The sequence below is a fragment of the Oncorhynchus tshawytscha genome, unplaced genomic scaffold (assembly GCF_018296145.1).
Source record: "Oncorhynchus tshawytscha isolate Ot180627B unplaced genomic scaffold, Otsh_v2.0 Un_contig_1009_pilon_pilon, whole genome shotgun sequence".
Classification (NCBI taxonomy): Eukaryota; Metazoa; Chordata; class Actinopteri; order Salmoniformes; family Salmonidae; genus Oncorhynchus; species Oncorhynchus tshawytscha.
This window is the reverse complement of record NW_024609692.1, coordinates 130,001-147,284: the sequence shown is the minus strand read 5'-3', so window position 1 is coordinate 147,284 and position 17,284 is coordinate 130,001. Positions and strand designations below refer to the sequence as shown.

Sequence of the window (17,284 nt, the reverse complement as noted above, 5' to 3'; positions counted from 1 at the left end):
AACAGTTTGGGTCTGTAACAGTTTGGGTCTGTAGCAGTTTGGGTCTGTAGCAGTTTGGGTCTGTAACAGTTTGGGTCTGTAACAGTTTGGGTCTGTAACAGTTTGGGTCTGTAGCAGTTTGGGTCTGTAACAGTTTGGGTCTGTAGCAGTTTGGTCTGTAACAGTTTGGGTCTGTAACAGTTTGGGTCTGTAACAGTTTGGGTCTGTAACAGTTTGGGTCTGTAACAGTTTGGGTCTGTAACAGTTTGGGTCTGTAGCAGTTTGGGTCTGTAACAGTTTGGGTCTGTAACAGTTTGGGTCTGTAACAGTTTGGGTCTGTAACAGTTTGGGTCTGTAGCAGTTTGGGTCTGTAACAGTTTGGGTCTGTAGCAGTTTGGGTCTGTAACAGTTTGGGTCTAGAGTGTCTCCTCCTTTGTAGAGGGGGATGACCGCGGCAGCTTTCCAATCTTTGGGAATCTCAGACGACACGAAAGAGAGATTCAACAGGCTAGTAATAGGGGTTGAAACAATTTCGGCTGATAATTTTTGAGGGTCCAGATTGTCTAGCCCGGCTGATTTGTAGGGATCCAGATTTTGCAGCTCTTTCAGAACATCAGCTATCTGGATTTGGATGAAGGAGAAATGGGGGAGGCTTGGGCTAGTTGCTACAGGGGGTGCTGAGGTGTTGGCCGGTGGTAGGGGTAGCCAGGTGGAAAGCATGGCCAGCCGTGGAAAATGCTTATTTGAATGATGGATTATGGTAGATGTATCCGTGGTGACAGTGTTTCCTATCCTCAGTGCAGTGGGCTTATTTAGCGGTATTTCCCCAACACTAGAACAGAGAAGGTATTCCCAGGGTGAACACAGCCAGGTGGTGTGGGTGTATGTGTGTGTGTGTGTGGGGGGGGTGTGTGTGGGTATGTGTGTGTGTGTGGGGGGTTTGTGTGTGTGTGTGTGTGTGGGTATGTGTGTGGGGGGTGTGTGTGTGTGGGGGTTTGGGTATGTGTGTGTGGGTTTGGGTAACAGGTCTATGTGTGTGTGCGTGGGGGGGGTGTGTGTGTGTGTGTGTGGTATGGGTGCAGTTTGGGTCTGTAGCAGTTTGGGTCTGTATGTGTGTGTGTGGGGGGGGGTATATGTGTGTGTGTGTGTGGTTTGGGTGTGTGTGTGTGTGGGGGTATGTGTGTGTGGGGGGTGTGTGTGTGTGGGGGGGTATGTATGTGTGTGTGTGGGGGGGGGGTGTGTGTGTGTGTGGGGGGTGTGTGTGTGTGTGTGGGGGGGGTGAGAGATAATGGGTATGATACTCTCCTCTCCCCTGGGAACTAGTCTGGCTGACTTAATGATTTACAGCCTACAGTACTACAACTCACTCACAAGCATACACACACAAAAACACACAGACAAGCGTGTGCTCATGCTGCCTTCAAGACAACTGGGAACTCTGAGGGGGAGGGGGGGAGGGGGAAAACTAGCTGAGGGGGGTGGGGGGAAACTAGCTGAGGGGGGTGGGGGGAAAACTAGCTGAGGGGGGGAGGGGGAAACTAGCTGAGGGGGGGGGGGGGAAACTAGCTGAGGGGGAGGGGGGAAACTAGCTGAGGGGGAACTAGCTGAGGGGGAAGGGGGGAAACTAGCTGAGGGGGGGGGAAACTAGCTGAGGGGGGGGGAGGGGGGGGGGGGGAAACTAGCTGAGGGGGGGTGGGGGGGAAACTAGCTGAGGGGGAGGGGGAAACTAGCTGACTGGGAAAAGGGCACAAAAGGAACATGCACCTGTGGAACGGTCGTTAAGACACTAACAGCTTACAGACGGTAGGCAATTAAGGTCACAGGTGACAGGTGACTGGGAAAAGGGTTTTGAACGGTCATCTAACTCGGAAATTCAGGTTTCTTCTTAGAGCTCCGACTTTCCAACCGAAAGATCACTGACCTCACTGATGTCACGATTTGACCTCACTGATGTCACGATTTGACCTCACCATCTGACCTCACTGATGTCACGATTTGACCTCACCATCTGACTTCACTGATGTCACGATCTGACCTCACTGATGTCACAATTTGACCTCACCATCTGACCTTACTGATGTCACGATTTGACCTCACCATCTGACCTCACTGATGTCACGATTTGACCTCACCATCTGACTTCACTGATGTCACGATTTGACCTCACCATCTGACCTCACTGATGTCACGATTTGACCTCACCATCTGACTTCAATGTTTTTACATCACGATTTCACCTAATTTTGTCTTGAGTTTCCAGTCTTAAATGCACCTCACCACCTCACACCACACACACAGACAAACACGTCTCGTTAGATTCGTTCTTTATTAACTCAATTCATGTCTGAAATTACATTCCACGCGTACGTCATAATTATACTGAACAGAAATTAAAACACAACAGTTCTGAGGTACAGTTTATAGAGGGAAATCAGTCAATTTAAATACATTAGGCCCTAATCTACATCACATGACTGGGCGCAGCCACTGAAATACTCCTCAGTTTCAACAGCTGTTCGGGTGGCTGGTCTCAGACGATCCTGCCGATGCAGAAGCCGTGGAGGTCCTTAGCTGGCATGGTAACACGGTCTGCTGTTGTGAGGCCGGTTGGACGTACTGCCAAATTCTCTAAAAACGACATCGGAGGCGGCTCATGGTAGAGAAATGTTTGCTAAATAAGTTACATGTTGCGTTTCTATTTTTTTGTTCAGTGTAGATTGACTCAGAAATGGGATTCAGAAAACAAAACAAACTGAGAGGTAAGAAGTAACAGAGCTGTTTGTTCTAATTACAAATCAATTCATTTCAGGTTCGACCTTTTTCTCCGCTTTCCATTTACAAGAAAATAACAAGATGATAATTGTGTTTAAAATGACATGCGGGTGTGTCCAACATGAAGCCATATGAACCTTCTGTTGAAAACAACAACTTTCGAGCAAAGATCAAAACAGGAAGTAGTGAAATAACAAGAGAACATCTGACTGAAGGTTACAGAGATACAAACAGGAAGTAGAGACACAATAACAGAACATCTGACTGAAGGTTACAGAGATCAAACAGGAAGTAGAGACACAATAACAGAACATCTGACTGAAGGTTACAGAGATCAACACAGGAAGTAGAGACACAATAACAGAACATCTGACTGAAGGTTACAGAGATCAACACAGGAAGTAGAGACACAATAACAGAACATCTGACTGAAGGTTACAGAGATCAACACAGGAAGTAGTGAAACAATAACAGAACATCTGACTGAAGGTTACAGAGATCAACACAGGAAGTAGAGACACAATAACAGAACATCTGACTGAAGGTTACAGAGATCAACACAGGAAGTAGTGAAACAATAACAGAACATCTGACTGAAGGTTACAGAGATCAACACAGGAAGTAGAGACACAATAACAGAACATCTGACTGAAGGTTACAGAGATCAACACAGGAAGTAGTGAAACAATAACAGAACATCTGACTGAAGGTTACAGAGATCAACACTATATAAAGACACAGGCTGTCACCCTAATCCCTATACAGTGCACTACTTTCAGGCTCTTTTAGTGCACTACTTTCAGGCTCTTTTAGTGCACTATGTAGGGAATAGGGTGGCATTTGTGACAGACTAAGAGAATGAACGTAATGAAGTGTGATGTCAACAAAAGGCCCTTGTTTCCTCTTCTCCCCGTCATCCTAAACACCTCCATCACATCTATAATGATATTCTGTTGTAAAGGTAACGTCATCCTAAACACCTCCATCACATCTATAATGATATTCTGTTGTAAAGGTAACGTCATCCTAAACACCTCCATCACATCTATAATGATATTCTGTTGTAAAGGTAACGTCATCCTAAACACCTCCATCACATCTATAATGATATTCTGTTGTAAAGATAATAACGTCATCCTAAACACCTCCATCACATCTAACAATAATGATAGGCTGTTGTAAAGGTAATAACTTCCTGTGGAGAAACATCAATACAAGTCTAGACAGCGACTCCGTTTATTTAACTTTATATTATTATCCTCAGAGTCCATCGCACAGCTGTGTCAGTCAGACCATGACGTCACAGGTCAGATAGGGAGGTCGTAGGTCACATGACGACATCACAGGTAGGGAAAACAATGACAGATCTAGGATCAGCTAGCCCCCAATCCTAACCTTAACCATTATGTGAAGAGGTCAAGGCAATGACATCACATGTCAAACAATGAGGTCACAGGTCATATAACATCACAGGACACCCTCAACCCCGGGGGTGGGGTCAAGTCAGACGGTGGTCTGTCGGCTGAAGAGGTTGAGGGTCAAGTTATACCGTGGTCTGTCGGCTGAAGAGGTCGAGGGTCAAGTCAGACCGTGGTCTGTCGGCTGAAGAAGTCGAGGGTCAAGTCGGACCGTGTTCTGTCGGCTGAAGAGGTCGAGGGTCAAGTCGGACCGTGGTCTGTCGGCTGAAGAGGTCGAGGGTCAAGTCAGACCGTGGTCTGTCGGCTGAAGAGGTCGAGGGTCAAGTCAGACCGTGGTCTGTCGGCTGAAGAGGTCGAGGGTCACAGCAGAGAGGAAGGCTGGGATGCTCTTCTGGTGGTGCAGGTGGAGGTCCACCATCTCTCTCAGGGTCCGACTGAAGTCTGTCTCCATCAGCTGCATACTGCCTCCACTGCCCACAGCGCCTCCACTGGCCTGGAGGAGAGAGAAAGAAGAGACAGGGAGAAGGGGTCAGTTAGGAGAGAGAAAGAAGAGACAGGGAGAAGGGGTCAGTTAGGAGAGAGAAAGAAGAGACAGGGAGAAGGGGTCAGTTAGGAGAGAGAAAGAAGAGACAGGGAGAAGGGGTCAGTTAGGAGACAGGGAGAAGGGAGAACTCCGCAACAAAAAGAAAACGTCCCTTTTTCAGGACCCTGTCTTTCAAAGATCATCCTAATAACTTGACAGATCTTCGTTGCATAAGGGTTTAAAACACTGTTTCCCTGCTTGTTCAATGAACCATAAACAATTAATGAACATGCACCTGTGGAACGGTCGTTAAGACACTAACAGCTTACAGACGGTAGGCAATTAAGGTCACAGTTATGAAAACTTAGGACACTAAAGAGGCCTTTCTACTGACTCTGAAAAACACCAAAAGAAAGATTCCCAGGGTCCCATCTCATCTGCGCAAACGTGCCTTAGGCATGCTGCAAGGAGGCATGAGGACTGCAGATGTGGCCAGGGTAATAAATTGCAATGTTCGTACTGTGAGAGGCCTAAGACAGCGCTACAGGAAGACAAGATGGACAGCTGATCGTCCTCGCAGTGGCCGACCACGTGTAACACCTGCACAGGAGCGGTACATCCGAACATCACACCTGCGGGACAGGTACAGGATGGCAACAACAACTGCCCGAGTTACACCAGGATCACACAATCCGTCCATCAGTGCTCACTGTCTGCAATAGACAGAGAGGCTGGACTGAGGGCTTGTAGGCCTGTTGTAAGGCAGGTCCTCACCAGACATCACCGGCAACAACGTCACCTATGGGCACAAACCCACCATCGCTGGACCAGACAGGACTGGCAAAAAGTGCTTTTCACTGACGAGTCACGGTTTTGTCTCACCAGGGGTGATGGTTGGAATCGCGTTCATCGTCGAAGGAATGAGCGTTACACCGAGGCCTGTACTCTGGAGCGGGATCGATTTGGAGGTACAGGGTCCGTCATGGTCTGGGGCGGTGTGTCACAGCATCATCGGACTGAGCTTGTTGTCATTGCAGGCAATCTCAACGCTGTGCGTTACAGGGAAGACATCCTCCTCCCTCATGTGGTACCCTTCCTGCAGTCTCATCCTGACATGACCCTCCAGCATGACAATGCCACCAGCCATATGGCTTGTTCTGTGCGTGATTTCCTGCAAGACAGGAATGTCAGTGTTCTGCCATGGCCAGCCAAAGAACCTGGATCTCGATCCCATTGAGCACGTCTGGGACCTGTTGGATCGGAGGGTGAGGGCTAGGGTCATTCCCCCCAGAAATGTCCGGGAACCTGCAGGTGCCTTGGTGGAAGAGTGGGGTAACATCTCATAGCAAGAACTGGCAAATCTGGTGCAATCCATGAGGAGGAGATGCACTGCAGAACTTAATGCAGCTGGTGGCCACACCAGATACTGACTGTTACTTTTGATTTTGACCCCCCCCTTTATTCAGGGACACATTGTTCCATTTATGTTAGTCACATGTCTGTGGAACTTGTTCAGTTTATATCTCAGTTGTTGCATCTTGTTATGTTCATACAAATATTTACACATGTTAAGTTTGCTGAAAATAAACCTAGTTGACAGTAAGAGGACAGCAGTATGTGGAAATATACAGCAATATGTGGAAATATGTGGAAATATACAGCAGTACGTGGAAATATACAGCAGTACGTGGAAATATACAGCAGTACGTGGAAATATACAGCAGTACGTGGAAATATACAGCAGTACGTTAAAACTAATTAAAAAGGCAGACTAACTAAACGGAGCACAGAGCTATATACACAAAATCTTTCCCTCAGCCATTACATGCGGAAACGGTCAGAAAAGTTGGGGGACTGGTACGTGGAAATATACAGCAGTACGTGGAAATATACAGCAGTATGTGGAAATATACAGCAGTATGTGGAAATATACAGCAGAAATATACAGCAGTATGTGGAAATATACAGCAGTATGTGGAAATATACAGCAGTACGTGGAAATATACAGCAGTATGTGGAAATATACAGCAGTATGTGGAAATATACAGCAGTATGTGGAAATATACAGCAGTACGTGGAAATATACAGCAGTATGTGGAAATATACAGCAGTACGTGGAAATATACAGCAGTATGTGGAAATATACAGCAGTACGTGGAAATATACAGCAGTACGTGGAAAACTCTACAAATTAGTGGATTCAGCTATTTCAGCCTCACCCGTTGCTGACAGCACACAGTCATGCAATCTCCATAGACAAACATTGTCAGTAGAATGGCCTTACTGAAGAGCTCAGTGACTTTCAACATGGCACTGTACATAGGATGCCACCTTTCCCACAAGGCAGTTTGTAAAATGTCTGCCCTGCTAGAGCTGCCCTGGTGCTGTTATTGTAACCTTTATTTAACTAGGCAAGTCAGTTAAGAACAAATTCTTATTTTCAATGACGGCCTAGGAACAGTGGGTTAACTGGCCTAGGAACAGTGGGTTAACTGCCTTGTTCAGGGGTAGAACGACAGATTTGTACTTTGTCAGCTCGGGGATATGAACTTGCAACCTTTCGGTTACTAGTCCAACGCTCTAACCACTAGGCTACTCTGCCCTGCTAGAGCTGCCCTGGTGCTGTTATTCTGCCCTGCTAGAGCTGCCCTGGTGCTGTTATTCTGCCCTGCTAGAGCTGCCCTGGTGCTGTTATTCTGCCCTGCTAGAGCTGCCCTGGTGCTGTTATTCTGCCCTGCTAGAGCAGTCAACTGTAAGTGCTGTTATTGTGAAGTGGGAAGATCTAGGAGCAACAACTGCTCCGCCGTGAAGTGGTAGGCCAAACAACTCACAGAACGAGACAGTGCTGAGGCATGTAACAATCATCTGTCCTCAGTTGTAACACTCACCACCGAGTTCCAAACTGTCCTCTGTTACAACACTCACTACCGAGTTCCAAACTGTCCTCTGTTGCATCACTACCGAGTTCCAAACTGTCCTCTGTTGCATCACTACCGAGTTCTAAACAGTCCTCTGTTGCATCACTACCGAGTTCTAAACTGTCCTCTGTTGCATCACTACCGAGTTCTAAACTGTCCTGTTGCATCACTACCGAGTTCTAAACTGTCCTGTTGCATCACTACCGAGTTCTAAACTGTCCTGTTGCATTACTACCGAGTTCTAAACTGTCCTGTTGCATCACTACCGAGTTCTAAACAGTCCTCTGTTGCATCACTACCGAGTTCTAAACAGTCCTCTGTTGCATCACTACCGAGTTCCAAACTGTCCTCTGTTACATCACTACCGAGTTCTAAACAGTCCTCTGTTGCATCAAACAGTCCTCTGTTGCATCACTACCGAGTTCCAAACTGTCCTCTGTTGCATCACTACCGAGTTCCAAACTGTCCTCTGTTGCATCACTACCGAGTTCTAAACTGTCCTGTTGCATCACTACCGAGTTCTAAACAGTCCTCTGTTGCATCACTACCGAGTTCTAAACTGTCCTTTGTTGCATCACTACCGAGTTCTAAACTGTCCTCTGTTGCATCACTACCGAGTTCCAAACTGTCCTCTGTTGCATCACTACCGAGTTCTAAACAGTCCTCTGTTGCATCACTACCGAGTTCTAAACAGTCCTCTGTTGCATCACTACCGAGTTCTAAACAGTCCTCTGTTGCATCACTACCGAGTTCCAAACTGTCCTCTGTTGCATCACTACCGAGTTCCAAACTGTCCTCTGTTGCATCACTACCGAGTTCCAAACTGTCCTCTGTTGCATCACTACCGAGTTCTAAACTGCCTCTGGAAGCAATTTCAGCACCAGAGCTTCATGATATGGGGCTGTTTTTCAAGGTTCGGGCTCCTTAGTTCCAGTGTAGGGAAACCTTAAAGCTACAACATACAATGACATTCCAGATGATTCTGTTCCTTCCAACTTTGTGGCAGTTTAGGGAAGGCCCTTTCCTGTTTCAGCATGAAGATGCCCCCGTGCACAAAGCTAGGTCCATACAGAAATGGTTTGTCGAGATCGCTGTGGAATAACTTGACTGGACGACACAGAGCCCTGACCTCAACCCCATCGAATACCTTTGTGATGAATTGGAACACCGACTGTGAGCCAGGCCTAATCGCCCAACATCAGTCCCGACCTCACTACTTCTCGTGGCTGAATGGAAGCAAATCCCCACAGCAATGTTCCATCATCTAGTGGAAAGCCTTCCCAGAAGAGTGGAGGCTGTTATAGCAGCAATGTTCCATCTAGTGGAAAGCCTTCCCAGAAGAGTGGAGGCTGTTATAGCAGCAATGTTCCATCATCTATTGGAATGCCTTCCCAGAAGAGTGGAGGCTGTTATAGCAGCAATGTTCCAACATCTAGTGGAAAGCCTTCCCAGAAGAGTGGAGGCTGTTATAGCAGCAATGTTCCATCATCTAGTGGAAAGCCTTCCCAGAAGACTGGAGGCTGTTATAGCAGCAATGTTCTAACATCTAGTGGAAAGCCTTCCCAGATGAGTGGAGGCTGTTTTAGCAGCAATGTTCCATCATCTAGTGGAAAGCCTTCCCAGAAGAGTGGAGGCTGTTATAGCAGCAATGTTCCTACATCTAGTGGAACGCCTTCCCAGAAGAGTGGAGGCTGTTATAGCAGCAATGTTCTTACATCTAGTGGAAAGCCTTCCCAGAAGAGTGGAGGCTGTTATAGCAGCAAAGGGGGGAACAACTCCATATTAATGTCCATGGTTTTGGAATGATGTCTACTTTTGGACAAGTAGATGGACCTGGAACAGAAGCCTCACCTCTCCATGAGTGGAGTAGAAAGCCCTGTTGTAGGACTCCACACACACACACACACACACACACACACTCACACACACACACACACACACACACACTTGCGTCAAGAGGGAGAGAACATTAACTTTAGAAGTGAGAAAAGAAAATGGATTTAGAAGTTGTTTGTTGTTTATGGGGACCTGTTTGTGCGAGCGGTGGGATGAGGCGATGAAATAGGAAGAAATTCAGGGAGGATTAATTAAATACAACGCCGCACAGACTGAAATGGGGAGAGGGAAGTAATTAAAGAAACGCCGGGAGGAGAGATAGAGAGAGAGAAGAGAGATAGAGGGAGAGAAGAGAAGGGAGAGAGAGAAGAGAAGGGAGAGAGAGAAGAGAAGGGAGAGCAAGAGGGAGAGAAGAGAAGGGAGAGCAAGAGGGAGAGAGAGAAGGGAGAGAAGAGAAGGGAGAGAAGAGAAGAGAAGAGAGGGAGAGAAGAGAGGGAGAGAAGAGAAGGGAGAGAGAGAGAAGAGAAGGGAGAGAGAGAGAGAGAGAAGGGAGAGAGAGAGAGAGAGAGAGAAGAGAGAGAGAGAAGAGAGAGAGAGGGAAGAGAAGAGAAGAGAGAGAGAGAGAGAGGGAGAGAGAAGGGAGAGAGGGAGAGAGAGAGAGAGAAGGGAGAGAAGGGAGAGAGGGAGAGAAGAGAAGGAAGAGAGAAGACAAGGGAGAGAGAGAGAGAGAGAGAGAGAATAGAGAGGGAGAGATAGAGGGAGAGAAGAGAGAGAGGAGAGGAGAGGAGAGGAGAGGAGAGAAGAGAAGAGAAGAGAAGAGAGGGAGAGAAGAGAAGGGAGAGAGAGAAGAGAAGGGAGAGAGAGAGAAGAGAGAGAGAGAGAGAGAGGGAGAGAAGAGAAGGGAGAGAGAGAACGTCTCTTCTGTCCAGTCAACTTTTCCATTCACAACCATTCCTCTTTGTCCATCTCTCTCCCCCATTCTGTTTCTCTCCTCCTGTGTGTCAGCCCATCTGGAAAGTTCTGCCATACCCCTAGGTCTCTCTCTCTGTGTCTCTCTCCCTGTACACACCACCACACACACACACCTGGAGGGCGCCATGGGAACCAGGGCCGGTGTTCTAGAGCCCCGAGGACTTCACAGAACACGACGATCAAGTTCTACTCAACCTCTGTGAAAGCGTCTCTACTGTACTCTTTTCCCCAGTCTGATGCTGAAGTACTCAACCTCTGTGAAAGCGTCTCTACTGTAGTCTTTTCCCCAGTCTGATGCTGAAGTACTCAACCTCTGTGAAAGCGTCTCTACTGTAGTCTTTTCCCCAGTCTGATGCTGAAGTACTCAACCTCTGTGAAAGCGTCTCTACTGTAGTCTTTCCCCCAGTCTGATGCTGAAGTACTCAACCTCTGTGAAAGCGTCTCTACTGTAGTCTTTCCCCCAGTCTGATGCTGAAGAATCCATAAACATCACACACACACATTGATATGTGAAAACCTTCCCCTCTGAAGTCAGTGGTCATGTGTTGCTCAGTCGGTCGAGTATGGCACTGGAAACGCCAAGGATTGTGGGTTGGATTCCCGCTTGGGCCCCCCATCTGACGACTGTATGCACCCCTGACTCAGTCACTTTGGATAATGGGCTAAACGGCACACCCCTGACTCAGTCACTTTGGATAATGGGGTCTACTAAATGGCACACCCATGACTCAGTCACTTTGGATACTGGGGTCTCCTAAACGGCACACCCATGACTCAGTCACTTTGGATAATGGGCTAAACGGCACACCCCTGACTCAGTCACTTTGGATAATGGGCTAAACGGCACACCCCTGACTCAGTCACTTTGGATAATGGGGTCTACTAAATGGCACGTTACTATTACTTCAACTCTGACTTATAGAGACTGAATCATGTCAACTATATAGAAATAATAAAATACAAATGTTTTATCTTGTGGTAGAAAGGCCAGTGAGGGAGAGAGAGAAGGAGAGAGAAAGACAAGATAGAGGGAGAGAAACACAAGATAGAGGGAGAGAAAGAGAAGATAGAGGGAGAGAAAGAGAAAGGAGAGCAGGAACACAGAGAGAGAAGGAGAGAGAAAGACAAGATAGAGGGAGAGAAAGGAGAGGAGGAACACAGAGATAGAGGAGAGAGAAAGACAAGATAGAGGGAGAGAAAGGAGAGGAGGAACACAGAGAGAGAAGGAGAGAGAAAGACAAGATAGAGGGAGAGAAAGGAGAGAAAGGAGAGGAGGAACAGAGAGAGGAGAGAGAAAGACAAGATAGAGGGAGAGAAAGGAGAGGAGGAACACAGAGAAGGAGAGAGAAAGACAAGATAGAGGGAGAGAAAAGGAACAGAGAGAGAAGGAGAGAGAAAGACAAGATAGAGGGAGAGAAAGGAGAGGAGGAACAGAGAGAGAGAGAAAGACAAGATAGAAGGAAAGAGAGAGGAGAACACAGAGAGAGAAGGAGGAGAAAGACAAGATAGAGAGAGAAAGGAGAGAAAGGAAAGGAACAGATAGAGGGAAAAAGATAGAGGGAGAAAAGGAGAGGAGGAACACAGAGAGAGAAGGAGAGAAAGACAAGATAGAGGGAGAGAAAGGAGAGGAGGAACACAGAGATAGAGAGAGACAAGATAGAGGGAGATGGAGAGGAGGAACACAGAGAGAGAAGGAGAGAGAAAGACAAGATAGAGGAGAGAAAAGGAGAAAGGAGAGAGGAACAGAGATAAGAGAGAGAGATGGATAGGAACAGAGAGAAGAGAGATGGATAGGAGAAAGAGAGAAAGGAGAGGAGGAACACAGAGAGGGAGAGAGACAGATAGAGAGAGATGGATGAGAGAGAGACAGGAGAGATTGATGAGAGAGAGAAAGGAGGGAGAGAGAGACAGGAGAGAGATGGAGGGAGAGAGAGACAGGCCGGAGAGAGAGACAGAGAGAGAGATGGATAGGGAGAGAGAGAGAGGATGGGAGAGAGACAGGAGGGAGAGAGACAGGAGAGAGAGAGAGAGAGAGAGACAGGAGGGAGAGGAGAGAGAGACGGATGGAGAGAGAGAGACGGATGGAGAGAGAGGACAGGATAGAGAGAGAGAGGATAGAGAGAGAGAGCGGATAGAGAGAGAGGATGAGAGAGAGAGGCGGATAGAGAGAGAGGCGGGAGATGGAGGAGAGAGAGAGAGGCGGAAGGAGAGAGAGGCGGATGGAGAAAGAGACGGATGGAGAGAGAGACGGATGGAGAGAGAGACGGATGGAGAGAGATGGAGAAGAGAGACGGAGGGGGAGAGAGATGGAGAAGAGAGAGACAGATGGAGAAGAGAGAGACAGAAGGAGAGAGAGACAGAAGGAGAGAGAGACGGCTGGAGAGGAGAGAGATGGCTGGAGAGAGATGGCTGGAGAGAAGAGAGCACAAGGCCCAGAGGGTAATGATGAACATGCACCACACTTTCATTGATGATCTCCTTCCTCTCTTCAATGGCAGGAAAAACACAGGAAAGGAATCATATTTCATTTAAAGGTCAGAAGGGTGTTTTTCTTCAAAAAGGGATTGTGTTCTCAATGTGTGTGTGTGTGGATTTATTCAAAGAGTGTGTGTGTCCTCAATGTGTGTGTGTGTGTGTGGATTTATTCAAATAGTGACCTTATCAACGCCTGTTAGCATATTCATGACTCCCCAAAATGTGTTCTGAACAAGTCCTGACCTTTATCAAATCAACAAGTTGTTGTTTAATAACAACACAATAACTTCACTATGTCAGTCCAGGGTGCTCCTTCCCCCATGCCCTTCTCTCGCTTTCCCTCCTCCACCCCCTCTCCTCTCCTTCCTCCTCCTCTCCTCTCCTTCCTCCTCCTCCTCCTCCTCTCCTTCCTCCTCCTCCTCCCCTCTCCTTCCACCCCCTCTCCTCTCCTTCCTCCTCCTCCTCCTCCTCCTCCTCCTCCCCCCCCCTCCTTCCTCCTCCTCCTCCTCCCCTTCCTCCTCCTCCCCCCTTTCCTTCCTCCTCTCCTGCCTCCTCCCCCTCCTCTTCCACCCCCTCTCATCTCCTTCCTCCTCCTCCCCCCCTCTCCTTCCTCCTCCTCCCCTCTCCTCTCCTTGCACCCCCTCTCCTCTCCTTCCTCCTCCTCCCCCTCTCCTTCCTCCACCCCCTCTCCTCTCCTTCCTCCTCCTCCTTCCACCCCCTCTCCTTCCTCCCCTCCTCCCTTCCTCCTCCCCCTCTCCCTCCCTTCCTCCTCCCCCCCCTCTCCTTCCTCCTCCCCCTCTCCTTCCACCCCCTCTCCTTCCTCCTCCTCCTCCCCTTCCTCCTCCTCCTCCTCCTCCCCCCCTCTCCTCTCCTTCCTCCTCCTCTCCTTCCTCCTCCCCTCCTTCCTCTCCCCCTCTCCCTACTCCTCCCCTCCTCTCCCCCTCTCCCTCCTCCTCATCTGTATTTCTAGTTAAAGGAAATCGATGGTTGGTGGATTAGAATGCGGGACGTCACACGGCAGTTACCTCAGCCAACCAGAGACGAGGCTGCTGCGGAATGCCAATCCACCAATCACGTCATCACATCCTGGGGTACATTCCCTCAAAGACTGGACACACAGGAAGACTGTGACTTACGAACACACACAGGTGCACTTGCACAAACACACAGGCACACTGTCTCAGGGGGTCACTAAGTGACAGCTTTGTGATGGTAAATATTCTAGTATAAGTAGTCTAGGGTAATGTGTGAAGGTTAAGCTGACAGTCTTCTAGAATAAGTAGTCTAGGGTAATGTGTGAAGGTTAAGCTGACAGTCTTCTAGAATAAGTAGTCTAGGGTAATGTGTGAAGGTTAGGCTGACAGTCTTCTAGAATAAGTAGTCTAGGGTAATGTGTTACCAGGTCAGAGTGTGTAGTGTGATGGGGGTTACCAGGTCAGAGTGTGTAGTGTGATGGGGGTTACCAGGTCAGAGTGTGTAGTGATAGGGGGTTACCAGGTCAGAGTGTGTAGTGACGGGGGTTACCAGGTCAGAGTGTGTAGTGATGGGGGTTACCAGGTCAGAGTGTGTAGTGATGGGGGGTTACCAGGTCAGAGTGACAGGGGGTTACCAGGTCAGAGTGTGTAGTGATGGGGGTTACCAGGTCAGAGTGTGTAGTGATGGGGGTTACCAGGTCAGAGTGTGTAGTGATGGGGGTTTACCAGGTCAGAGTGTGTAGTGATGGGGGTTTACCAGGTCAGAGTGTGTAGTGATGGGGGTTACCAGATCAGACTGTGTAGTGACGGGAGTTACCAGGTCAGAGTGTGACGGGGGTCACCAGGTCAGAGTGTGTAGTGATGGGGGTTACCAGGTCAGAGTGTGTAGTGACGGGGGTTACCAGGTCGTTACCAGGTCAGAGTGTGTAGTGACGGGGGTTACCAGGTCAGAGTGTGTAGTGATGGGGGTTACCAGGTCAGAGTGTGATGGGGGTTACCAGGTCAGAGTGTGTAGTGATGGGGGTTACCAGGTCAGAGTGTGTAGTGATGGGGGTTACCAGGTCAGAGTGTGTAGTGATGGGGGTTACCAGGTCAGAGTGTGATGGGGGGGGTTACCAGGTCAGAGTGTGTAGTGACGGGGGTTACCAGGTCAGAGTGTGTAGTGACGGGGGTTACCAGGTCAGAGTGTGTAGTGACGGGGGTTACCAGGTCAGGGTCAGAGTGTGTAGTGACGGGGTTACCAGGTCAGAGTGTGTAGTGATGGGGGTTACCAGGTCAGAGTGTGTAGTGATGGGGGTTACCAGGTCAGAGTGTGAGTGATGGGGGTTACCAGGTCAGAGTGACGGGGGTTACCAGGTCAGAGTGTGTAGTGATGGGGGTTACCAGGTCAGGGTTACCAGGTCAGAGTGTGATGGGGGGGGTTACCAGGTCAGAGTGTGGGGGGTTACCAGGTCAGAGTGTGTAGTGATGGGGGTTACCAGGTCAGAGTGTGTAGTGATGGGGGGTTACCAGGTCAGAGTGTGTAGTGATGGGGGTTACCAGGTCAGAGTGTGTAGTGTATTGATGGGGGTTACCAGGTCAGAGGTGTAGTGATGGGGGTTACCAGGTCAGAGTGTGTAGTGATGGGGGGTTACCAGGTCAGAGTGTGTATTGATGGGGGTTACCAGGTCAGAGTGTGTCAGAGTGGGGGGTTACCAGGTCAGAGTGTGTAGTGATGGGGGTTACCAGGTCAGAGTGTGTAGTGATGGGGGTTACCAGGTCAGAGGTGTAGTGATGGGGGTTACCAGGTCAGAGTGTGTAGTGATGGGGGTTTACCAGGTCAGAGTGTGTAGTGACAGGGGTTACCAGGTCAGAGTGTGTAGTGATGGGGGGGGTTACCAGGTCAGAGTGTGTAGTGACGGGGTTACCAGGTCAGAGTGTGAGTGATGGGGGTCACCAGGTCAGAGTGTGGGGGTTACCAGGTCAGATGGGGGGGTTACCAGGTCAGAGTGTGTAGTGATGGGGGTTACCAGGTCAGAGTGTGTAGTGATGGGGGGTTACCAGGTCAGAGTGTGATAGGGGTGGTCAGAGGGGGTTACCAGGTCAGAGTGTGTAGTGATGGGGGTTACCAGGTCAGAGTGTGTAGTGATGGGGGTTACCAGGTCAGAGTGTGTAGGTCAGAGTGTGTAGTGATGGGGGTTACCAGGTCAGAGTGTGTAGTGATGGGGGTTACCAGGTCAGAGTGTGTAGTGAAGGGGGTTACCAGGTCAGAGTGTGTAGTGATGGGGGTTACCAGGTCAGAGTGTGTAGTGATGGGGGTTACCAGGTCAGAGTGTGTTACCAGGTCAGAGTGTGTAGTGGGGGTTACCAGGTCAGAGTGTGTAGTGATAGGGGGTTACCAGGTCAGAGTGTGTAGTGATAGGGGGTTACCAGGTCAGAGTGTGATGGGGGTTACCAGGTCAGAGTGTGTGGGGGGTTACCAGGTCAGAGTGTGATGGGGGTTACCAGGTCAGAGTGTGTATGGGGGTTACCAGGTCAGAGTGTGTAGTGATGGGGGGTTACCAGGTCAGAGTGTGTAGTGATGGGGGTTACCAGGTCAGAGTGTGTAGTGATGGGGGGGTTACCAGGTCAGAGTGTGTAGTGATGGGGGTTACCAGGTCAGACTGTGTAGTGATGGGGGTTACCAGGTCAGAGTGTGTAGTGATGGGGGGTTAGGTCAGAGTGTGTAGTGACCCAGGTCAGAGTGTGTAGTGATGGGGGTTACCAGGTCAGAGTGTGTAGTGATGGGGGGGTTACCAGGTCAGAGTGTGTAGTGATGGGGTTACCAGGTCAGAGTGTGTCAGTGATGGGGGGTTACCAGGTCAGAGTGTGTAGTGATGGGGGTTACCAGGTCAGAGTGTGTAGTGATGGGGTTACCAGGTCAGAGTGTGTAGTGATGGGGGGTTACCAGGTCAGAGTGTGAGTGGGGGGTTACCAGGTCAGAGTGTGATGGGGGTTACCAGGTCAGAGTGGGGGTTACCAGGTCAGAGTGGGATGGGGGTTACCAGGTCAGAGTGTGATGGGGGGTTACCAGGTCAGAGTGTGATGGGGGGTTACCAGGTCAGAGTGTGTAGTGATGGGGGGGGGGTACCAGGTCAGAGTGTGTAGTGATGGGGGTTACCAGGTCAGAGTGTGTAGTGATGGGGGGTTACCAGGTCAGAGTGTGTAGTGATGGGGGTTACCAGGTCAGAGTGTGTAGTGATGGGGGTTACCAGGTCAGAGTGTGACGGGGGTCACCAGGTCAGAGTGTGTAGTGATGGGGGGTCAGAGTGTGTAGTGATGGGGGTTACCAGGTCAGAGTGTGTCAGAGTGTGTAGTGGGGGGTTACCAGGTCAGAGTGTGATGGGGGGGTTACCAGGTCAGAGTGTGTAGTGATGGGGGTTACCAGGTCAGAGTGTG

The 17,284-nt window shown here is 49.3% G+C and overlaps 1 protein-coding gene across 6 annotated transcripts in view; it reads right to left on the bottom strand.

Annotated features, from left to right (window-relative positions):
* Positions 1-2,286: 2,286 nt before the first annotated feature.
* mad1l1 (mitotic arrest deficient 1 like 1) overlaps positions 2,287-17,284 on the bottom strand; it is a 142,787-nt gene continuing 127,789 nt past the window's right edge. For 3 of the 6 annotated variants that reach the window (XM_042316982.1, XM_042316981.1, XM_042316980.1), the window contains one exon: positions 2,287-4,662. In XM_042316982.1, coding sequence (XP_042172916.1) covers positions 4,495-4,662 — 168 coding nt within the window. In that variant the 3' untranslated portion in view covers positions 2,287-4,494. The remainder of the gene's footprint in view (positions 4,663-17,284) is intronic. The other 3 variants (XR_006082597.1, XR_006082598.1, XR_006082599.1) reach the window with 3 other exon arrangements.